We start from the raw sequence: 24,991 nt of genomic DNA, 5'->3' as shown, positions 1-24,991 counted from the left end.
AACCAAATTGGACGGAGCAAGTCAAAAAATGGAGAATGCCCCCTCACACAGATCAGCAGTGATAACAGATGTGAAATGCCCCAATATGGTCTACTATTAAACTATATCCTGCCTTGAAAGACTTTCCGAGTATTGAAATGACCAACCTTCAGGCACTTAATGTACTGACTTGGCTGGTCTTTGTGAGTATGCCTGCACAGGCCGATTCAGCCACACAAGCACTAACACTGGGGCAACATCTAGGTACAGACACGCAACGCTCACTTTTTAATTACCGCCTGAGGTAGCACCTGATACAATCTGCTGTAAAGGAGTTTGCTTCTTTTCCTTTTGGTTTATGTCTTCACCATGTTAATTAAACAAAACAACCACATTTTCAGAAACCTGCATTTTAAATTAAATTCTTGTGACACTCACTATCTGAAGTTTCCTTAATGTTTCCAAATAAGAAAAAGTTTCTCATTTTCTAAAGTTAAACTAATTGTATCATTATGTACCAACTGCTGTAAACTAGAGAGACAGCCTATCCGCACAGGTTAAAAACACATAAAGACTTACCCATACATAGAAACACAAATCAAGCAGATTTTGTTCACAGTATTTATTATAGTAAAGGTTACTGTTGTAAAACATTAGAGACTTTGGTCCATATCTTATTTTCCATTTGTCTTTAAAACATTTTACATTATTTGCATCATACATTGTAATTTTTATGACTATACATAATTGGTTTTTTTCCTGACCCTTGGAATGTTACAGTTTCATGTAACTTTTTAAAAAATAAAAACATTGTAGGCTAAATGTACTGATAAGTACATACTGAACACATTTAATTACCACAGTAATTAAAAAGTCCTGATCTTTACTTCTTAAGATTAAGATTCATTAACTTGCAATCTCTGGGATTTCTCTATTATCCACAATAAGAGTATGAATAATCCCTTCTTTCCGCTTCCCACTACTGACAGCCTTTATGTAACAGTCGTGGTTCCCGAGACTGAAGTGAGTTTCAGTCCCATCATCTACAAACTCACCCTGGATCAACAAAAGAAGAAGGAATTAGTGGTGCACAAACATTTCTCTTTGTCTAGAGCATTAACACCGTCTAAAAGTACTAGTAGTACAATAAAATAGTGTATTAAACAATAAGCTGTGAAAAACAAAGTCTAAAGCTTGTACTTAGATGCTTTTACATTTCTGTTATGAAGTGAAAGTTTCCTTTTTATAGCCCCTACAATCCTTAAGAATCTTAAATTCTTGGGGGAGGAATATAAACCTCATGGCTATGTGTCTATAACATATGTTTTCAAAAATAAAAATGATAAATATGACATTTATTAGTTATTTATAAATGCCTCAAGTGATCTACCTGCCTCAGCCTCCCAAAGTGCTGGGATTACAGGTGTGAGCCACGGCATCCAGCCAGGGATAGAGTGTTCTTAGCCACTCTGAAAATCTGATTCCTCCGGGTATAAGGTGGCTTACAATAAAATATACAGATAACAAAACCAAACACCACTAAATCTATACCTGTTCTGTTCAATACAGTAGCCACTGGCCATATGTGGCTATTGGGCACTTGAAATTGACTAGTCTGAAAATAGATATGCTGTTTAAATATAAAATAGACACTAGATTTGAAACACCTAGTATGAAACAAAAAATATATAAAATAACTTTTTATACTGATTACATGTTAAATAATATTTTTGATATATTGATTTAAATTAAATATAATATTAAAATTAACTTCATCTAAAATTTTTTCCAATGTGGACACTAGGTAAGTTAAAAGTACACATGAAGGTCATATCTGTGCCTCATATGGCACTTTGATTGGGTAGCAGTGGTCTAGAGTAAAAAGATTAGCACAGAGAAGGAAGGAAGGAAGGAAGGAAGAAGAGGCTTAGAGGATAAGAACTGATTTATGCCAGAAAGCAAAGAAACAGAAAATCAGATTTAAACCCTGGCTATGAGCTTCCTGGCAGCCAAAGTAGATAGAACAAGGCCCCCCAGTTAACAATACCAAGCCAAAGAAGGCACAGGATGCCTCAGGGAGAGAAGCCTTTTCCCAGCTCTGGGAAGGATGTGGCCAGTGGCTCCTTATGGGAGGTGTGCTGAATACCACAAGCATGTCCTTGGGTGCAGTGTGTTCCTGTCCCCATTTTTAATATTGAGCCTTGAAAAAAGACTTCAGAGGAAAGGGCAAGGGTTAGGCAATATAATCTATATAACCAGCTTCTTGGCAATTGGACAAATATATAATTTTGGCACGATGCTTTGAGATAAAAAGGAGAAAACCAGCTGTAACTCACAGGCAACAGGATGAGTTTGTTGTGTGTATGTACAGTACTGGGGAAGGCTGCCCAGATATGGAGCTGCCCAAACTGCCCTGCAAACTAGGTTGTAGTTACAATGAGAAAGCAATTGTGTTATAAAGAGCTATTTTCCAAACACATGTGGTTTCCTGTTAATTACTACAAAACAAAGACACGTGGATGAATACTATTTTCACCTTTTTACAACCACAACAACATTCTTTGTGTGTGTGTGTGACAGGGTCTTGCTCTTGCCACCCAGGCTGGAGTACAGGGGTACAATTGTAGTTCATTGCAGCCTTGAACTCCTGGGCTCCAGCAATCCTCCTGCCTCAGCCTCCTGAGCAGCAGGGACCAGGCACACATCACCATATACAGCTAACTTAAAAAAAAAAAATTTGTGTAGAGATACAGTCTTGTCATGTTGCCCAGGGTGGTCATGAGCTCCTGGCCTCAAGTGATCCTCCCATCTCGGCCTCCCAAAGTTACAATTGCTTTTTTTTTTTTTTTTTGAGACAAGGTCTCGCATTCTGTTTCTGTTACCGAGGCTGGAGTGCTGTGGTGCAACCTTGGCTCACTGCAGCCTCAACCTCCCTGGGATCAGGTAATTATTCCACCTCAGCCTCCCGAGTAGCTGGGACTACAGGCATGCGCCACCATGCTCTACTAATTTTTGTATTTTTAGTAGAGAGGGGTTTCACCATGTCGCTCAGACTAGTCTCAAACTCCTAGGTTCAAGCAATCTGCCCGCCTCGGCCTCCCAAAGTGCTGGGATTACATGCATGAGTCACCTCGACCAGTACAACCACATTCTTAATACCATAAAACAGCATTCTCTTTACATGTGCACTGGAGAATTTCTCGAGTGTGGGAGGAAATGAGATTCAAAACTGCTGATTCTCTATCTAGAGAATTCCAGGCTAGGAAAAAAAGAACAGGAAGAACCACCAGGTATGGCATTGGGCACACAGTAGGTATGTGATCTATGTTAGTGGTAACTGGAGTTTTTCCAAAGGGGGCCATAAAATACTGAAGCACTCTCCAAGCCTCTCTGCATAAAAGAAGTCTCTATCAGCAGATTTAACCCAGAGAGCAGCTCAAGCACTCAATTTTGAGTGAGCCCAAATTAAATTCTTTAGGACTCAGAAACAGAAAAGCATTCATCTTTGTGACTTTTTTTTTTTTTTTTTTTGAGACGGAGTCTCGCTCTGTCGCCCAGGCTGGAGTGCAGTGGCCGGTTCTCAGCTCACTGCAAGCTCCGCCTCCCGGGTTTACGCCATTCTCCTGCCTCAGCCTCCCGAGTAGCTGGGACTACAGGCGCCCACCACCTCGCTCGCCCGGCTAGTTTTTCGTATTTTTAGTAGAGACGGGGTTTCACCATGTTAGCCAGGATGGTCTCGATCTCCTGACCTCGTGATCCGCCCGTCTCGGCCTCCCAAAGTGCTGGGATTACAGGCTTGAGCCACCGCGCCCGGCCCATCTTTGTGACTTTTAAATTTCAACATATTGATTAATTATTTTAGAGATGGGGTCTCACTATGTTGCTCAGGCTGGCCTAAAACTCCTAGACTCAGGGGTTCCTCTCACTTCAGCCTCCCAAGTAGGAGGCCACTACAGACCTGTGCTACCACGTGTGGCTTCATCTTTGTAGTTTTTGATTTCTGGCTTTGTCACCTCCTCAGAAACAGCTATCAGACCAAGTAGGTTCTAGGTGGTCTTCTGAATAAATTAATCCCAGACCTCCTTTCCTCTAACTACCAAAAGCACCTTTTCTCACTGTCTTATACCTATACTATACAAATGAGATAAAAGCAACTACAACATGCAAAATGTGACCAGAGAAGAGAGCTTCCCATTATCTCTAGCCCTGATGTTCACATCTGGAGCCAGCATGAAAGTGGGTCAGAGGGACAGCACTCCCTGCTTGGCCCACAGATCCCATAAGACATGGGGATTACCACCCAGTGATTTCAGCTCCTAGTCCCACACTTTGTTTCCCACTCTCTCCCCTGTGCACACTACTACTGTTTCATTCCTGCTTGAAATTCACTCCTACATTCATCCCATCCACAGCCACAGTAATCCAAGCACCTGATAGCAAAAGCCAAACACACTGGAGTCTAAATGGGGATTTCAGTGTGCCTGGCCACAGTGACTGCGGTAGCCTCTTTCTCCCTGCATCGGCACTGCTGGTCTAAAATTCCACTTGTCCTCTGGGCTTTTCCTGTTCGTCTACCTTCGCGTCATCCGATACCGTATCACTCATTTTATAAAAATCTCGCTTTCAGAAAAGAACCCTCTGCTTGAGTGTATGGTATAAAGCATTCCTAAAGTGTGTTCTGTGGACCAGCAGCATTAGCAGCACCTAGGGAAATGTTAGAATTAGCATTTTAACGAGATCCCAGGCAATTTCTGTGCATGCAAGTTTGAGAAGCAGTGATACATAACGCACCACTTCAAATGGATAAACACAAGAGGACACCAGCCTGTGGGGATATAATTCTAACTAGGGGCTCTTTTTAGGTATTTTACTTGCTAGGTATTTTACTGGTATTTTACTTGCTATGCTAGAGCCTGGTCCAGGATAGGAAAGGGAGAGTATGAAGTTGGTGTCAGCTAAGAACATAAGTTGTTTCCAAACTCATGGCACCAGGCACTGTCTGGCAAAGGTTTTCAGAATCTGGAGTCAGGAGTACTTAATCCCTTTTTTGTTTTTATCAAGATGGCCTTGGTTCATTATAAATCTCTATAATTAGGAAATGCAGCAACAATTCAATGGTAACTTAGATACATGGCACTTAAGAGTCATTAAATAGTCAACTTACTGCTGTCTCCAATTTTTTACCATTGCACCATACGTCCATAGTGTCTTTTTCTGTAAAAGTAGCATAAAAACTTTAAGTTATAATTCTGTGAATTAAAGATAAAGCTAACTTTTCCTATTTATTACTTTAGGAAAGGATTGATATACCAGATCTCTAAAACTCCATTAATATTCCAAAACCCAATACTTTTTCATGGCTTTCATGGCTTGGAAACTCTCCTAAAATTTGAAGAAGCTGTGTTTGTTCTTTGTTCAGAAAACTATAATGAAACAAAACAATCTTTTAAGAGAAACTTATGGTCCTAATACAAATTGATGAAGCCTTATGAAACAAAATAAATCCAAAAGGACCATCCTTAAAGGAGGATGCATACAGGCTGGGCGCGGTGGCTCACGCCTGTAATCCCAGCACTTTGGGAGGCTGAGGCGGGCGGATCACGAGGTCAGGAGATCGAGACCATCCTGGCTAACACAGTGAAACCTCGTCTCTACTAAAAGTACAAAAAATTAGCCGGGCATGGTGGCGGACGCCTGTAGTCCCAGCTACTTGGGAGGCTGAGAGGCAGGAGAATGGCGTGAACCTGGGAGGCGGAGCTTGCAGTGAGCCAAGATCACACCACTGCACTCCAGCCTGGGTGACAGAGCAAGACTCAGTCTCAAACAAACAAAAAAGAAGGATGCATACAGATGAATGTGAGGAGGGACGTTTCCACACAAAATGTCCTTCAGTACTGACCAGATGACTCCCCTGCCTCTCACACTCACCCAACTGGATGATGGCACAAAGGGACCACCGAAAGCAGCTGCCACGGGGTTTATACAGGATAGACAGCACATCCACTTTAGAAATCTAGTCCAGCTTCTTACTAGGTAGTACAATAATGTCTATTCCTTTTCAGAGTGGTTTCACTTTAGAGAAAAATTATTGGATTACAAGTAAAAAATAGGTATAGCTGGTAGACTGCACACTAAGGAACAATATGGAACAAAATGCTGCCCCGACACACTTAAACGCATCAGTTAACTTGCCATAGCTCACCTGAGGGTGGGGGAGTCCCCGGAGCCCCTTGTGAATGTTAGTGTCCTGGGAGTATCAGGAGAGAAGACTGCACTAATCAAGAAGCCGGAAGATGAGCTTTGGGTATTATAGTGAAGAAGAGAAAGAAGTGTGGCCTGTATGTGCACAAGGAGTCCAGGGGTCAAAACCTGCCCGGGGGTCAGGTTTGAGGTACCAGTCCAGGGTCTGACTACCTGGCCATCTGCTCCAGGAGCACAGTCTAAAGGGGGTTCTTTCCCTCCCCACACCTTGAGATGGGAGCCTCACTTAGAGATGGGAGAAAAGCCTGTGAGGTGCGCGAGATGGAAAAAGAGAAAGCCAGAGGGGTCCAGGAGATATGGGCAGGGGTCACCTCAGTGGCAGCCTTAGTAGAAAGTCACTACAGTCACAGCTGCAGGTAAACTCAACTCGTCCCAAGACATGATCAGTGCGCACAGTGCTACGATAAACCACGATGGTGGTGGAAACTGGTATTTTACTTGCTATACTTACTGAACATGTGCATGTACTCAGAGTTTCTACAATAGCATATTAGCATGCCTCTGAAGAACACTACTAATCCAGAAGCCCTGAAAGTAAATGTATTAAATTTGACTACATAAAAGTAAAGAAAAGCCGGGGTGCAGTGGCTCATGCCTATAATCCCAGCACTCTGGGAGGCCGAGGCGGGCGAATCATGAGGTCAGGAGTTCGAGACCAGTCTGGCCAACATGGTGAAACCCTGTCTCTACTAAAAATACAAACAATTAGCTGGGCGTACTGGTGGGCGCTTGTAATCCCAGCTACTTGGGAGGCTGAGGCAGGAGAATTGCTTGAACCTGGGAGGTGGAGGTTGCAGTGAGCCAACATTGCACCACTGTACTCCAGACCAGACTGGGCGACAGAGTGAGACCCTGTCTCAAAAAAAAAAAAAAAAAAAAAAAAAAAAAAAAAAAAAAAAGTAAAAAAGCCACAGCACAACTGAAGAAAAATGCACACACATTAGCCAAGCTATGCAATAAATGACAAACTCGGAAAAATATTTCAAACTCATAGCATGAACAAAGGACCAAACTTACGAATGTGAAGACTGTGAGAAATGAAGGAGAAAAAGACCAAAAACCAAAAGAAAATAGGGCACAGGGCATGAACAGGCATCATGAGAAAGGAAACACAAAAGAAACTTAAACCTAAGATGCTCAACCTCACTTTTGAAAAAGACAAATAAAAACAACCCTGAAATACCATTTCTTCTCCTAGCAGAATGCCAAAAAATCCAAAAGTTTGGTAACATGTTCTGCTGGAGAACCTGGGGGAAAATAGCTAATGGGGGTACAAAATGGTAAAAGTACTATAGAAGGCAAATGGGCAGAAATCTATTAAAATGACAAATACAATTATTCTTTGACCCAGAAGAAGTCCTACTTTCCTACTTCCAGAAATGTGTCATAATATAATCTGTGTCCTGTATTCCAAGAGGCATGCAAACAAAGCTATTCATGCAGCATTGCTTTTAACAGCAAAAGATTAGAAACAGCTCAAGCGTTCATCAGTTGGGAGTGAGCTAAATATTTACTATTGAAATTTACTCTGTAGCTATAAAAAAGCATGAAAAAGTTATTTAGGTTCTGATATAAAAGGATCTTCAGAATGTACTAAGTGAATAAAGCAAGATGCTTTTATGTGATAAGAGATAATATGTGTATTTGCTTGAATCTGAATAAAGAAACACTAGAGTGACACTAAAAATGGTTATCTTGGGGGAACATGGCAGATGGGAACAGGAATGGAAGCAAGACTTTTCACTGTGTCTTTTAATAGCATTTTGATTTTTGAATCCTGAGTATGTAACATATTCAAAACGATACGTTAACAAAATGACATATCTGGCTGATAAAATGTCAAATCTATCATGACTCAGAGGTGGATTCAGTGACTCATGGGAGGTACTGCTGCATGTTCATCTTGGAGCATCTCCTCTTTACCTGTCTGCAGATTCCCTCAGCCACAAGAACAATAGCTAGGGACTTCCCAGGTGAGTCCTGAGCAGGTTATGTTCTGTAAATGCTATCAGAGAAGTGAAACTTTTCAGAACAGAAAGAGAATTTCTGTTCAACATGAAGTTTCATATGTACTTTCCTCCTGCCAGTTTTATTTTCCTCCCATGACATTCAGTGGTGTGGAGACTACCGGAGCTAAGAATGCTAACCAACCCTGTTTTCATTGCCCTTATATGCCTCACATTTTTGGGGTGGTGAAAAAGAATGCACATGATCTTTGAGGTCAGGTCTCAGCATCACTTTTTACTAGCAGTACCCTTTGGCAAGTCACCACCACTCTGAGCTTCCATTTCCTCAGGGGCAAATGAAGATACCACTCTTCCCACAGGTTGTTATAAGGGTTAGGAATAATTTATATAAAGTGCCTAGTATAGTATCCGGCACATAATATGACCTCAGTAAATCATAATATTTTGTTATTCAAAGCTTTTTCGTGGCCTTGCTCTAATTTCTCAATATAAAATTTAGAAAGTCATATAATACTGTCATTTGAAACTTGCCACATAATATATATAAGTGACTTTTACCAGGAGACCCTAGCTAAGCCCATTCTTTGCCCATGAGTAGTAATATTAACCACAAATAATATTTTTTTTCTTTTTTTTTTTTTTTTGAGACGGAGTCTCCCTCTGTCGCCCAGGCTGGAGTGCAGTGGCCGGATCTCAGCTCACTGCAAGCTCCGCCTCCCGGGTTCACGCCATTCTCCTGCCTCAGCCTCCTGAGTAGCTGGGACTACAGGCGCCCGCCACCTCGCCCGGCTAGTTTTTTTTTTTTTTTTGTATTTTTTAGTAGAGACGGGGTTTCACCGTGTTAGCCGGGATGGTCTTGATCTCCTGACCTCGTGATCCACCCGTCTTGGCCTCCCAAAGTGCTGGGATTACAGGCTTGAGCCACCGCACCCGGCCACAAATAATATTTTTAAATTAATTATTATTATTTTTTTTGAGACAGAGTCTTGCTTGATCACCTAGGCTGGAGTGCAGTGGCGCGATCTCGGCTCACTGCAACTTCCGCCTCCCAGGCTCAAGCAATATTCTCGCCTCAGCCTCCCAAGTGGCTGGGGTTACAGGTGCCCACCACCATGCCCAGCTAATTTTTGTATTTTTAGTAGAGACGGGGTTTCACCATGTTGGTCAGGCTGGTCTCAAACTCCTGACCTCAAGTGATCCACCTGCCTTGGCCTCCCAAAGTGCTAGGATTACAGGTGTGAGCTACCATGCCCAGCCAAATTATTATTAATTTTGAGGCAGAGTTTCACTCTGTCATCCAAGCTGGAATGCAGTGGTGCAATTTAGCTCACTGCAACCTTGAACCCCTGGGCTCAAGTGATCCTCTCACCTCAGCCTCCCAAGTAGCTGGGACTACAGGCATGTGCTACGTGACTCAGCAAATATATAAACATTTTGCAGAGATGAGGTCTCCCTATGTTGCCCAGGCTGGTCTCGAACTCCTGGGCTCAAGTGATCCTCCCACTTCGGCCTCCTAAAGTGCTGGGATTACGGGTGTGAGCCACTGTACCTGGCTGACAAATAATAATTTTAAAGAATTCACAATGTGAGAACCACTGCTAAGTACTTTACATGTACTAAATCAATTAAGCTTCACTCATACCACAACTCTGTGAAGGAGTTACCATTACTATCCCCATTTTTTGGGGGTTTTTTTTTTTGAGATGGAGTCTCGCTCTGTCGCCCAGGCTGGAGTGCAGTGGCGCGATCTCTGCTCACTGCAAGCTCTGCCTCCTGGGTTCACGCCATTCTCCTGTCTCACCTTCCTGAGTAACTGGGACTATAGGTGCCCGCCACTGTGCCCGGCTAATTTTTTTGTATTTTTAGTAGAGACAGGGTTTCATCATGTTAGCCAGGATGGTCTCGATCTCCTGACCTCGTGATCCGCCCGCCTCAGCCTCCCAAACTGCTAGGATTACAGGCATGAGCCGCCGTATTATCCCCATTTTAGAGATGAGGAAACCAAGGCTCAGAGGTTAAGTAATTTGCCCATCACACAGCTCTGATCCGGGAGCCTGCATTCTTCATAACTAATCTGTAAAATGTAGGCTGTAGTCAGCATAGTCCAAAGTTTGATGGATCTTGGAAGTAGAAGTGCAAGCAATATCAATAACATAGGCAATTTTGCCTTTACCTCAGTAAACGACTCTGGTCCCTTGTCCCTTCCAAACAGCAAAAGGGACAAGTTTGGGCTGAGCTCTGTCTCATTTCCAGGCTCATGAGGGGATTGCAAATGGATAGAGAAGAGTAAAGGCAGACAAGCAGTAAAAGGAGAAAAATAGATTTTTTTAAAGACCGGAGATAATTCACAAGTAGATAAGCAGGCCCCTGGGCATTTAAAAGAGAACTAACTGTATGCTAGGCATAGCTTAGGTAGTCTCTTCCATTTCTCCCAGGAAAAGTTAATATCAATTGTATTACAAGTTGGCAAAGGAGCTGATTAAGCACCTAAAATTAATTAAAGGCCTGGTTTCATCATCTGTTAAAGTCTCATATGTTCAAGTGTGCTGACACTAATCATAATCCTTTTAAAAACGAAAATTTCCATTATTAATGAGATCCAGTGGTTCTAAAACTTTATTGCAGATTGAGTAATTATATTCCTAAACATATCACTACGAGATTTGGAAATATAAGGGATAAGATGAGCTCCCAAACCCTTCTGGAAATAAAAAAATGAGATTCAGATTGGCACAACACTTCTCATTTCAAACAATGGAGAATAAAAGCTATTGGAATAAGGGTTTCAAAAATTCTGAGAGAAAATTAGTTTGAAATTAAAACTCTGTACTGAACAAAACTATCAATTTAGCATTAGGATCAAAGTTATGTTTATTTCTTAGACACCCTTTATCAGGAGATTACCTAAGGATATATCCCAGTAAACAAAGATGAAAGCAGGAGTTGAGGGGTTCAATAACCAGAAGAACAAAAGAGTTCCATGAAAGAAAGCCTAGGGTGGCTATGAAGCAGCAGACTTGGATATTTAGAACAGGAAGCCAACAGACTCCCAATATTGTTGTTAAGAATGAAAAGAAGGGTGGTCACAGCTGCTTACACCTGTAATCCCAGTACTTTTGGAGGCTGAGGCAGGAGGATCACTTGAGCCCAGGAGTTCAAGATCAACCTGGGCAACATGGTGAGATCCTGTCTCTACAAAAATTTGTTTTAAAGTTAGCCTGGCATGGTGATGTGGACCTGTGGTCCCAGCTACTCGGAAGGCTGAGGCTGGAGGATCACCTGAGCCCAGGAAGACAAGGTTGAGCCATGTTCATGCACACCAATGCATTCCAGCCTGGGCGACAAAGTGAGACCCTGTCTCAAAAACATCAAAGAGTGAAAAGAATTCCAAGCAATAGAGAACATGAGTAAAACTGCTAACAGACATAGGAATATGGGTAAAGAAAAGATATATATCTATTTTCCATAAGAAAAGAGAAACCCAAACAGGAAAGCCTAGAAAAACAAACAAAACTCTTCAAAAAGTCCTAAACTTTGATAAGTTTTATCTGATGCAGTACTAAGCCTATTGTTATCTAGGAAAATATTGCTTTCTTACTGATAAATCCTAAATTTCCAATTGCCTTTAAGATATATTTATAAAGAGAAATACCAAATAATATCAAAATCTACATCAATATTACTTTTTTTTTTTTTGAGACAGAGTCTTGCTTTGTCACCCAGACTGGAATGCAGTGGTGCAATCTTGCTCACTGCAACCTCCACCTCCTGGATTCAAGTGATTCCCCTGCCTCAGCCTCCTGAGTAGCTGGATTACAGGCATGTGCCACTATGTCCAGCTAATTTTTGTATTTTTAGTAGAGACGGGGTTTCACCATGTTGACCAGGCTGGTCTCAAACTCCTGACCTCAGGTGATCCTCCCGCCTCGGCCTACCAAAGTGCTGGGATTACAAGCATGAGTCACCGCGCCTGGCAATATTACATTTTTTAAAAACCTAAACCTATAATCCTCAAATCCATCACCATAAAACCTGGCTTAAGATAGCTTACATATAAAATGGTGGATTAAATGAATGCTTCATTTACACAGGACACATTAGAAATACACCTGCTGGACAATATACACACCTGCTAGACAATCCCAAGCAGATGGGAAACAAAAAGACTTTAAAAAATGTTTTTAAACAAGTGAAATACACCTGCACTTACACTCCCTCTCCTTTTCAAACCTCCATAGAAGGTCTGAATAGTTACAGGAATTAAACAGACATTATAAAAAAATAAGTTATGCAGAAACAGCACTAACTTACCCAAAACAATTCTAAAGTTCTCACCATCCATGTGTAATATCCAAGTATTGGTGGTTTTTGATCTGTTCTCCATATACTTCTTGAGACTTTTCCCATTAATTTCCAGAGTATATTCATAAGCAAAACCACTGATAGCATCTATATTTATGGTCGCTTTTGTCTTCGCAGCTCCAACATAGAATGTTTCTCTGCCCACTAATTTGAACATCCAATCTTTCCTTATCTCTTCCTACATAATAAAATAGAAAAATTTGAACCAAACGGAAGAAAAATTAAAATTTAATTTTAGAAATAACGTAAAGTAAACAAAGGCAATGCCATTTAGATATAATTTTATTGCCAGGCGTGGTGGCTCATGCCTGTAATCCCAGCAAGCTTTGGGAGGCTGAGGCAGGCGGATCACGAGGTCAGGTGTTTGAGACCAGCCTGGCCAACACGGTGAAACCCCGTCTCTACTAAAAATACAAAAAATTAGCCGGGCGTAGTGGCGGGTGCCTGTAGTCCCAGCTACTTGGGAGGCTGAGGCAGGAGAATCGCTTAAACCCGGGAGGCGGAGCTTGCAGTGAGCCGAGACCGCACCACTGCACTCCAGCCTGGGCGACAGAGCGAGACGTTGTCTCAAAAAAAAAAGGATATAATTTTATTAATTTATGATGCCAAGGTTTTAGAAAATAAAAGCACTTTAAGTTTAAATATTACATGCTATATTCCATGAATTCTATAACTATTTACACAGCAAAATGATACAGATCAAAAACATGACTATAAGAAAAAAGAAGCCCGAATTCACATATGAAGATGCTACTTTAACAAAATCAAGCTTCTCTATACATCGTATTTTACAAAGTAACATATTTTCTTCCTACCTTTCCATCTACATATACTACTCGTTTGCCTGATGTAGTCCCATGTTCAAATTCAATCTTGTGGACTCCGTCACTTAAAGCAACATCCCAGACAGCTACGAGGTCTGTCATTTTTTCTAGACTGTAAGGAGGGATAAAGGAATAAAATAAAGCAATTATACAGGGCCAAAATACTAATTAAATAACCAATTAATCTTTCCAAGATGAAAATATTAGATTAAACCCTCTAAAATGTCAAAATATTAAAGTGACAGTACCTAAGAAATTCTACTCACAGTACATGTAACTATTTTCTCCCTCTTATTCACTCTTCCTTTAAGATACAACTACTATATATGGGTACATAGTCCGATTACTTCTAAAAAAAGCCACCTGAATATTAATAGGATTAAGAATGCATCAGTTTATCCTGGTTAGTATTTTAGGTTAGGCTACAGTATAGTGCATGGAAAGGTCAGTAAAAAGTCTTTACTCTTCCCCCACCAGCTCCCATTTAAAAACAATGGTATTTAATTTTATTTCTCCTTTTCAGGTCTAATCACTCTAAAACAAGAACTCTCCAAACCTCCCATACTTAAACTAATACTAGGGATTTGTTTTAACAAAAAGTTTCTAATTTATTATACTGAGACAGAAAAAAGTCATGGAAGAAATGTCCTATTAATAAAGATAAAAATAATTTTAAAATGTTATGAAAAATATTCTTGGCATTATTACAGGAAATCTTATTTAAAAAAATAAAGGACTTTGGGCTGGGTGAGGGGCTCATGCCTGTAATCCCACACTTTGGGAAACCAAGGTGGGCAGATTACTTGAGCCCAGGAGTTCCAGACCAGCCTGGGCAACATGGTGAAACCCTGTCTCTACAAAAATATTAGTCACACATGATGGCGAATGCCTGGAGTCCCAGCTACTTGGGATGCCGAGCCCAGGAGGTTGAGGCTGCAGTGAGCCATGATTGCACCACCATGTTCCAGCCCAGGTGAAAGACTGAGACTGTCTCAAAAATAAGAAATAAATAAAGGATTGTGGTTTGTCAGAAATTTCTGGCATATACTTAAACACATATTTTTGATGTTAATATATCCTGTGTGAATGATATAATACATATATAATATCTAATTAATATTTTGATACTGGTGCATCTTTTTAGCTTTGACAGAAGTATCATTTATTACAGTAATAATGATCATAGCTAACAGCTATTAAGTGATTACTATGTGCCAGTTACTGTTCTAAGAGCTTTAAATATGTTAACTCACAGAATCACCATGGGATGGCTACTGTTAGTATCCTTATTTTACAGATGAGGCTCAGAGAGGCTAAGGGTTTACCTAAGGTTACAATGACATTAAGTGGCAGAGGCAGGATTTAAACCTAGGATTCTGGCTCCAAAGCCTGTTCTCTTAACTACATCTTCCTCTTTGTTCACCCTAATTCCCTTTGTATGCTCTAAATTGAAGATGGTAAATGGATTTTATATCATTTTGAAGTAGTTGCCAAGAACTCTGTGCTGAGAGAAAAGAGGAGACCTCATATAAAGGCTCTACCGAAACGGATGCCATGTTACTGGAGGCTACCCCCACGCCAGGTATTTACTACTCCTGCTCTAAGTCATATAAAAGCAGAACCATGTATTCTGAAATTTTACAGAATGTATTCTTAACAGAGTAGCTTGGATAAATCACTCTTTTGAATGATAACAATCTTGAAAATGTCAAAGGCTAGTTTACTGCAATATAAGACATTTACCTTTCATCATCTTCAAAGATAGGACTGTCATCTCCAGATGCCATGGTTGGCAAAAACAGTCTTTAATCCAATTAGCAGCCAGGAAAGAAAAAAACAGAATTGCAGCAAAGAAATACTGAAAGCAACAATGATGACATCTACAAAGGGTTTTCTAATTTTGCAATCCATTTATTAAATTACATGGAGTTTCAGATGAAACAGCTTTCACATAAAATAGAATTGCAACCTTTAATTTTCAGAGAAAGATGTTACATCATGTAAATCAGTCATATTTCTCCCTGTTATGGATTTATAATTTCTTAAAGGTATACTTTATCAAAACTAAAGAACAAACTCTCATTTATTGCATATCAGAGCTGCAAGAGACCTAAGAGATCCTCTGGGTCCTATGCTTCTTAAACTGAAGCACAAGAAGCCCCAAGGCTATGAGTCAGGGAATACATCAAACTCCAGGATAAACACAATGCATCTTCTGGGAGCATCAATGTTAAAGTGGTAACTAATTTAAAATGTAATCTTTATTTTAGAAGGCTACACTATGGTGGAACATAACTTTTAAAATCTTTGTTTACATAACTTCAAAGAACTGATGAGTCTGCAACAAGCAACAGGGATATGCTGGTCTGCTCTCAAAGAGTGAACTTAATTGATCCCCCTAATTAAGCCCATTTAATTTACTAGTGCCAATGATGAATCGACAAAAGTTATGTGGCTGGCTCATGCAACTGGCAGGATCCAACTCAGAACTAGAGTCCAGTACTATGCAATGAACTAAACAGTAACTGGGCTGCAGTGTTGATTAAGCTGTACTAAAATCAGAAGTGCACACAAATTCACATGCATAGGAAACCCTCACATTTGAAGATTGGGATTAACAGTTTCACTCCTGCCAAAGTATCCTAAATTCAACTATGTTTTGCTTCCAAGATCTACCCTAGTTTAGCCCTTTCCTTAATTAGTGCCTATTTCCTATAGATGCTCAAGAATGCTCTCTCCTGGTTAAAAATGGGAGATTGCTAACCCTCTCTGCCTGGAAACAGCCAGAAGTCACAAATTATTAAAAAGTTTTTTGTTTGTTTTTGAGACAGAGCCTCACTCTGTCCCCTGGACTGGAGTGCAGTGGCATGATCTCGGCTCACTGCAACTTTTGCCTCCTGGGTTCAAGCAATTCTCATGTCTCAGCCTGTTGAGTAGCTGGGACTACAGGTACATGCCACCACATCTGGCTATTTTTTTGTATTTTTAGTAGAGATGGGGTTTTGGCATGTTGGTTAGGCTGGTCTCGAACTCTTGGTCTCAAGAGATCCACCCATCTCAGCCTCCCAAAGTGCTGGGATTACAGGCATGAACCACCACATGCCCAGCCAAAAAGATATTAAAGAAGACATTAGCACTCATAAAAGCAATCCAATGGGCCAGAAAAGCTAAGGATTTTAGAATAAAAACTAGGTAAATATTTGTACCTAAAACAAATCCCTCTTTTTAAAAATTAGCACCACACAAATTTGTGCATTTTTCTACTCTTAAGGATTATCCCCTATGAAACCAGAGGGTATCCTACAACAATAAAAACAAAAAGAATGCACATCAATATAATAAGCCAGCCAGGCGTGGTGGCATGCACCTGTAGTCCCAGCTACTCAGGAGGCTGAGGCGGGAGGATCACTTGATTCCAGGAGTTTGAGACTGCAGTCAGCCATGACCATGCCACTGCACTCTAGCCTGGCCAACAGAGCAAGACGCTGTTCCAAAAGCAAAACAACAACAACAACAACAAAACAAACAAAAGACATTAATCTTTGGAACATTAAAAGTATATTCAGCTTATAAAAGGCTGCAATACTTCAAATGTTGTACAATTTTAAAAGGCAGAGATTAACTTTAAAAACTGCTTTCTATGCAAGGATTAAAGTGACCACTATCTTATAAACAGCCTTAACCAAAATATGAGAGAGTCACAGAATTTTCAGCACTAGAAAACAAAAAACAATAAAATCACCTGGTCTAGCCTCTCTCCTTCATTATGGGGAAATCAGTAACACACATCCCTCCAAGTGCCATCTCCACTGCCAGGCCTGGGTTCTTATTACCTATCCAACTTTCTAACAAAGCTGTAGAGGGTGCCAATAATGCACATGGAGTAAAGAAAACTTTTCAAATGATCTTACCACAAACAGTAATTCCCATCAACAAATCCCATCTAATGTTTAAGAAAAATGTCCAAAATCAACTCTGCCTCCTGCTTTTGGGCTTCTCTCCTATCTCCTATTCCAGCAGTTTCACTAGTCTTATGACCTCTGTCACTTTATACATTCCATTCCAATCCCACCACTTTAAAATTTAATTGAAATTGCTCTTCTGGCTCAAAAACTGGAGAGCACACATAGAAAACACTCTTAATAGCCACAAATGCAACAGGTTAATAGACTGACATCTGTTTTTTGGCCATTCATATCAGGGAAAATCATTAAAATCCACTAGTCAACTCATCAAATGCACATAAAAATATGCCCACTAGTGAGTCTTTAGGGAAACATGAAATAAAATAGAGATTTAGGCTAGAGGTCTGAAAGGAAGTATATATGAATAATTATTCTAAAACCGCAACAGGCACTAAAGCACAGAGATCAATGTTTACTTAAACAGACTTTAAGATACTTCGGACCATCAGCTGATTTTTCATTTTGAGAATATCCCCACACAAAAGTAAACTTACTTCCTCCATAACGGGTGATTCTCTGGATGGGAATACCAGCCTGAGCAAATGTAATCCATTAATTCAACAAATAGTTAAATGCCCACCAAATGTTCTGAAAGCACTCCAAAGTCACATACAGATGGTCCCCGGCTTACAATGGTTTGACTCAATGATCTTCTGACTTTAAGATGGTGCAAAAGAGATACGTGTTTGGTAGAAACCATACTTTGAGTACCCATACAACCATTCATTTTCAGTACAGTACAAAAAGTTACATGAGACAGCCAACACTTCATTGTAACATAGGCTTTGTGTTAGATGATTTTGCCCAACTGTGGGCTAAGGTAAGTATTCTGAACACACTTAAGGTAGGCAAGACTAAGATATGATGTTTGATAGGTTAGGTGGACTAAATGCATTTTCGACTTACAATATTTTAAACTTGCAATGGGTTTATTGGGATATAACCCCATCACAAGTCAAGAAGCATCTGTACATGTTTTTGTTTTTGTTTTGAGACAGGGTCTTGTTCTGTTGCCCAGGCTGGAGTGCACTCGATGGTGTACTAAATGCTCACTGTGGCCTCAACCTCCCAGGCCCAAAGGATCCTCCCGCCTTAGCCTCCCAAGTAGCTGGGACTACAGGTACACACCACCACACCCAGCTCATTTTTGTATTTTTTTGTAGATATAAGGTTTCACCATGTTACCCAGGCTGGTCTTGAATTCGTGGGCTCAAATAATCCACCTGATGTGGCCTCCCAAGATGCTGAGATTACAGTCACCACACCCGGTCATACATGTCTTTTAAAATTTTCTGTGGGTTTGTATGATTTACAGCAGCTATGCTCTATTTGTTTTCTCAAGGGGAGATGTACCTTCACAACAAAAGTTTTCTTATGATAAATGTCCAGCCTTCAGTTTTTTTCAACATTTATTTGAGCCTGCTACCGAGAGATACTGTACTAGACGCTGTTAGAAATTTGAAGAAAATCCTTCTTTTTTTGTTTTTTGAGATAGGGTCTCACTCAAGTCATCCAGGCTGGAGTGCAGTGGTGCAACCTTGATTCACTGCAGCCTCGACCTCCTGGGCTCAAACAATCCCCTCACTTCAGCCTCCTTAGTAGCTGGGACCATAGGCATGTGCCACAACACCCAGCTAATTTTGTAATTTTTTGTAAAGATGAGGTTTCACCATGTTGCCCCGGCTGGTCTCGAACTCCTGAGCTCAAGTGATCCTCCCAATTCAGCCTCCCAAAGTGCTGGGATTACAGGCACGAGCCACCATGCCCAGCCTGAAGAAAATATTTCTGTCCTTAAAGAATTTGAGAGTTCAGAAATAAATCCACATATCTGTGGCCAAGTGATTTTTGACAAGGGTGTCAACTCTAACTGGTGGGGAAAGAACAGTCTCTTCAACAGATGCTATGGGGAAAACTAGATTTTCATACACAAGAGATTTAAGTTGAACCTCACCTATCTCACACCATATACAAAAGTTATCTCAATGATCTAAATATAAAAGCTAAAACCATAAAACTCTTAGAAGAAAACATAGAGGTAAATCCTCATGACCTTGGATTTGGCAATGGATTCTTAGATAGGACACCAAAAGGATAGCAGCAAAAGAAAAAACAGATAAACTGGACTTCATCAAAAGTTAAAATTGACTGGGTGTGGTGGCTCACACCTGCAATCCCAGCAATTTGGGAGGCCAAGGTGGGAGGACTGCTTGAGCCTAGGAGTTCAAGACCAGCCTGGGCAACACAGGGAGACTCCATCTCTACAAAAAAATTTTAAAACTAGCCAGGCATGGTGGTGCATGCCTGTAGTCCCAGTTACTCGGGAGGCTGAGGTGGGAGGATCACTTAAGCCTGAAAGGTCAAGGCTGCAGGTGAGCTGTGATTGCACCACTGTACTCCACTCTTGGCAACAGAATAGACCCTGTCTCAAAAAAACAAAAACAAACTAAAATTTCTGTGCATCAAAGGACATTATCTAGAAAGTGAAAAGACAAGGATGAGAGAAAATATTTGGAAATCATATATCTGACAGATGTTTCATATTCTGAATATATAAAGAACTCTACTGCTTAAAAACACAAAAGACAACCCAATTTAAAAATGGGCAGAAGGGCCGGGCACAGTGGCTCACACCTGTAATCCCAGCAATTTGGGAGGCTGAGGCGGGTGGATCACCTGAGGTCAGGAGTTCAAGACCAGCCTGGCCAACATGGTGAAACCCCATTTCTACTAAAAATACAAAAAATTAGCCAGGCGTGGTGTTGGGCACCTGTAATCCCAGCTAGCTACTCGGGAGGCTGAGGCAGGAGAATCACTTGAACCCGGGAGGCAGAGGTTGCAGTAAGCCAAGATCGTGCCATTGCACTCCAGCCTGGACAACAAGAGCAAAACTCCGTCTCCAGGAGAAAAAAAAAAGGCAAAGGACTTCAACAGACATTATTCTAAAGAAGACATACAAATAGTCAATAAGCATATGAAAAGATGCTAAACAACATTAATCACGAGAGAAATGCAAATCAAAACCACAATGAAATACAACTTCACATCTACTAGGATAGCTATACTAAAAATAAACAGAAAATAATGAGTGTTGGCAAGGATGTGGAAGAACTGGAATCCTTGTACGTTGCTAGTGGGACTGTAAAACGGTGAAGTTGTCATACAAAATGATATGACAGTTCCTCAAAACCTAAACAGAGAATTACTCTATGACCTAGCAATTCTGCTGCTAGGTATACACCCAAAAGTTTTGAAATCAGTCACTCAGACACCTGTATTACTATTGTTCATTGTAGCATTTTCCAATAGCCAAAAGATGAAAACAACCCAAGTTGTCCGTCAACGTAAGAATAAATAAAATGTGGTATATACACTTGATTTTAGCCAAAAGGCTGAGAAGTGATAAAATGCATACATATACAAAGGATATTCCTTTTTATTCAGCCAAAATAAGGAGTGATATTCTGACATATGTTATAACATGGATGAACTATGAAAATTTTATGCTAAGTGAAACAGCCAGACAAAAAATGACAAATATGATTCCACTTATATAAAATACTCAGAATAGGGACAGTCATAGAAGCAGAAAGCAGATTAGATGTTCCCTGGGAAAAGGGGAAGGGATAAGGAGAAGTCTCAGTCTCTTTTGTGTTGCTATAAAGGAATACCCGAGGTTGCATAATTTATAAAGAAAAAAGGTTTATTTAGCTCATGATTCTCATGTCTGGAGAAGCTCAAGACTGGGCACCTGCATTTGGTGAGGGCCTCAAGTTGCTTCTACTCATGGCAGAAGGCAAAGGGGAGGTGGCAGTGTAGAGAGCACGTGACCAGAGAGAAAGCAAGGGTGGGGGAGGGGGGGAAGGTACAGGCTCTTTTTATCAAACAGCTATAGTGAGAACTGAGAGCCACAACCCATTCACTTCCAAAGGAGGGCATTATTCATGTATTCATGAGGGATCCGCCCCCAAACACCTCCCATTAGGCCCCACTTCCCAATACTGCCACACTGGGGGTCAAATTTCAACATGAGATTTGGTAAGGACAAATATCCAAACCATAGCAGGGAGTTATTGCCTAACGGTTACTGTGTTTCTGTTTAAGGTATTGAAAAGTTTGGCAAACAGTGACAATGATCGCACAACACTGTGAATGTACTTAATGCCCCTGAATTGTACACTAAAAAATTGTTAAAATGGCAAATCTACGTTATATATATTTTACCACTTCAAAAAGTTAATCATATAAAAAAGAATAGTATACTTTAAATGGGTGAATTACATGGTATGTGAGTTATAGTTCAGTAAAGTTGTTAATAAAAAAAAAAAAGAAAGAAAGAAAAGCAGGTGTCCTAGCTGTATTGTCTCTTGGGATGCAATTGCACCTGTCACCAAAAGATAACATCTGTCTTTGTCCCCAGTTTCCACTTCACTCAGAAATATCTGTCACATAGATCTCCGAGTTACAAATTCAATTTAATAAACACATGTCATATTCTAACTTCATCCGGCATACCAACAGTTATTGGGTACTTATGTACCAGGCTCTGGGCAGGACACTAACCTCAGAGTGGGGGAGTCTGGAGAGACCAAGAGATGATTATAGCACAACAATGGGAGTGTCCTTATAAAGGGAAGCAGCATAGGACAGAATGGAAAGAGTCCTAGCTCTGCCAAAGAAGGGTTTGGTTTAAAACTCTGGAGAAAAGTGGCCAGGCGTGATGGCTCACACCTGTAATCCCAGCACTTTGGGAGGTCAGATCACTTGAGGTCAATAGTTCAAGATCAGCCTGGACAAAATGGTGAAATCCTGTCTCTGCAAAAATAGAAAAATTTGCCGGGCATGGTGGCACACATCTGTAAATCCCAGCTACGTCAGAGGCTGAGGCACAAGAATCTCTTGAACTCGGGACGTGGAGGTTGCAGTGAGCTGAGATCGTGCCACTGCACTCCAGCCTGGGCAACAGAGGGAGACTGTCTGAAAAATAAAAAAATAAAACTTGGGAGCAAGAAATTAATCCACTGTTGTTTTTAAACTCTTATGCATGTACTTAATTTTCAAAATTCTATGACCAAACTGGAAAATGATAAATACAAAAATATCCATCTATTTTTGCAAATATGTTATTAAAATGTAAATTAAAAAGACGAAAAACCACATTCCACTTATTTTCACTGATGGAGATGATGCCAAGCACTTGAAACTTCAAAGAAAGCTTTTTCAGTATCTCATACTTACCCATCAATCTTTTAAAACCCCTTCCCTAGCAACCCAACACCTAAGTTTCAGAGCATGACTTAAACACCAACATGTTCATCTAATCCTACCTGAATTTTGCTTTAACTTAGGTTTTATCCTTATTGGGGACTGAAATGATTTGTTCAAGATAAACCGAAGTCAGTTTAAAAATTACTCAGATGATAGTAGTTACTAGGATGCTCATAGTTCCCTTTTCAACAAAAGCCCCAGGTACAACCAGCCAATAATGCAAGTCACACTTAAGTGTTGACATCTTCATACCCGGCCCGGCCCCGTATGAAGTGAGGGGGGTCTCCAGTAAAGTCAGTCAGGAAGCTCCTCGAGCCAAGTATTCCCAAATGCTACTTACTGGAGGTACAAAAATGAGAATAACTTTTCTGAAGTTATTCATTTCACAATCTATACCAGAAGCCTTGTGGTATAGATTGTAGATTCTATCTTGTTTTAGAACGAATCTTGTGGGATTCATTCTACACAAATGATCATGCTCAAAATCCCAGATGTAACGGTGCTCAGTTAATTACGTTTTGCAATAACTAAAAACTGAAAACCACTTGGGCGCTCACAATCAGGGAGAAACTACATTTAGTAAATCACATTCCAGTCAAAGCCATGCCAGGAGTCAGGGATAGATGAGGCAGTCAACCTGGCACACAGGAATGTACAGTCCAGTGTGGCCAATAAAAAGGATGCAGAAAAACATTTAAAGATACGGGTAAATGCATGCGATGTATTGTTAAGACAAAGAGGCCGAAGGTTGAGGCTGCAGCAGTGAACCGAGATCGCGCCACTGCATCATTCCAGCCTGGGCGACAGAGCGAGACCCCGTCTCAAAGGAGAGAGAGAGAGAGCGCGCGAGAGCGAGCGAGCGAGCGTGTTTCAGCACTTTATGATGCAGGTTCTGCAAAAATAAGCCCCGCTCATATTACAGGGAAAAACCATCTGGAAGAAAATACATCTTCATGTTAACCCAGCTTGTCTCTGGGGAACAGGGGCACGGCTGCTTTGCTTGCTTCCTTGCTGCTTTCTGTTCTTTTTTTCGACCGTGACAAATATTATATTTAGAGTTCGCGAACAGGCCGGAGAGTTCGCCGGTGCGGCAGGTCGCGGGGCAGGGCCTGGCCAGGCAGGGACGGCCAGGCAGGGACTCCCCCGCACCGCCCCGGTCTGGCCCCGCGCCCCGCCGCACCTCCACCTTTACCCGCGGTGAGCGGGAGCCGGGTCCCGCCCCGAGGCCTGGGATCACCGTCGGGCCGGCTGGAAGCGTCCGGAACTCACCCAGCGCCTCACCCGCCTGGGTCTCACCGACCGCGCAGACACCTCCCGCCGCCGCCGCCGCCGCCCAGAGATGGCCGCCGCCGGCGCAGCAGGGCCGAGGGCGTGGGGATGCCGGGGGCTGCGCGCAGGGGCTTCCAGGGTGCGGAGCTGACTGGCCTGAGGCGTCCAGGCGGGCGCAGGCGCGACCCCGACCCCACCCGGGCTGCTGCCTCACCTGTGCGCTGTGGGCCGTGGGAGGCTCTGGGGTAGGTTTCACCAAACAACCGGTTGGTTCCGACTCAGCTACGTAGGCCGAGTGGCCTTGCTTCCCTCGCAGAGAAACAGGCGCAGCCAGCGCGGAGATTGAAAGCTCTGCAGGCGCGAGTACCAAACGCGCCGACTGCTTGTCGCGCCTCAGGTCCCCTGGGGCGCCCAGCGCAGGAGGCCACCCCTCCCGCCGCCACGGACCCAACCCCGGTCCTCTGCCTTAGCCGAAGGCCGCACCCTCCGCACACAGGCCTTCCTCAGCCCCAACCCAGGACATCACCAGGTCCCGCAGTGCGTCCGGTCTTCCCGCCAGCAAGTGTGGGTAGGAAACGGCCGCTGGCCCCGCGCTGGGCACAACCTAGTGGGCTAAACCAGCCCTGTGCCTGCTCTGCAGCTATGGGGAAGGGAAACCTGGTCATGGCAGCTATGGCATTCGCTCCTTAAAACCTCTTTATGGAGTCTCATTCCTTTTTTAAAGATCCAAACTACTGAAGGTGGGCATGAATCCCCCATGTGTGATCTAGCCCCTGCCTGCTTGGCTTCATTTAGGTCCTTAAAGGATGCAGGTTTCTTCTCACCTAGGACATCTGCAAATGCTCTTCCCTCTGCCTGAACACTCTTCACCTCTTCCTGTTGTGAGTGTTCTTCATATATCATTTCTTAGGTTACACTATCCTGGCCCATGAGACTTTGCAGCATTGCTGGGTGTGATGGCTCATACCTGTAATCATGGCATTTTGGGAGGCAGAGTGGCGGATCGCTTGAGTCCAGGAGTTCAAGACCAGCCCGGGCAACATGGTTAAAAAAAAAGAAAAGAAAGAAAAAGAAAAAGAGCGAGAGAATGAGAAAAAAG

At 41.9% G+C, this 24,991-nt stretch overlaps 1 protein-coding gene across 6 annotated transcripts; it reads right to left on the bottom strand.

Moving 5' to 3' along the window:
• Positions 1–586: 586 nt before the first annotated feature.
• Positions 587–24,739, bottom strand: FAIM (Fas apoptotic inhibitory molecule). Of its 6 annotated transcripts, none has more exons than XM_030934580.1 (5): positions 15,137–15,202; positions 13,385–13,505; positions 12,543–12,747; positions 5,144–5,193; positions 587–1,035 (listed from the first exon to the last, which is right to left on the bottom strand). In XM_030934580.1, the coding sequence occupies exons 1-5, from the start codon at positions 15,178–15,180 to the stop codon at positions 886–888; spliced, it is 570 nt and encodes a 189-aa protein (XP_030790440.1). In that variant the 5' UTR covers positions 15,181–15,202; the 3' UTR covers positions 587–885. The 6 variants fall into 6 exon arrangements, with proteins under 6 accessions (XP_030790440.1, XP_030790458.1, XP_030790437.1 ...); XM_030934598.1 differs by lacking the exon at positions 15,137–15,202 and adding an exon at positions 21,919–22,140 and having other exon boundaries at positions 592–1,035; positions 12,519–12,747; positions 13,385–13,517; XM_030934577.1 differs by having other exon boundaries at positions 592–1,035; positions 12,519–12,747; positions 15,137–15,195.
• Between the last annotated feature and the right edge of the window lie 252 nt (positions 24,740–24,991).

The sequence above is a fragment of the Rhinopithecus roxellana genome, chromosome 1, assembly GCF_007565055.1.
Source record: "Rhinopithecus roxellana isolate Shanxi Qingling chromosome 1, ASM756505v1, whole genome shotgun sequence".
In the NCBI taxonomy this organism is placed as follows: Eukaryota; Metazoa; Chordata; class Mammalia; order Primates; family Cercopithecidae; genus Rhinopithecus; species Rhinopithecus roxellana.
The sequence above is the reverse complement of the archived record's forward strand: the minus strand, read 5'-3'. Positions and strand labels throughout refer to the sequence as shown.

What these genes read in the sequence shown, in the direction of transcription:
- FAIM (XM_030934598.1), bottom strand. Translation starts at nt 21,998, where the DNA reads ATGCTGCTTCCCTTTATAAGGACACTCCCATTGTTGTGCTATAATCAT. An exon ending in TAGTATATGTAGATGGAAAG is followed by an intron (nt 12,748 to 13,384) that starts GTAGGAAGAAAA and finishes TTTATTATGTAG; the next exon opens with GAAGAGATAAGGAAAGATTG. An exon ending in GTAAAAAATTGGAGACAGCA is followed by an intron (nt 1,036 to 5,143) that starts GTAAGTTGACTA and finishes TTGTTGATCCAG; the next exon opens with GGTGAGTTTGTAGATGATGG.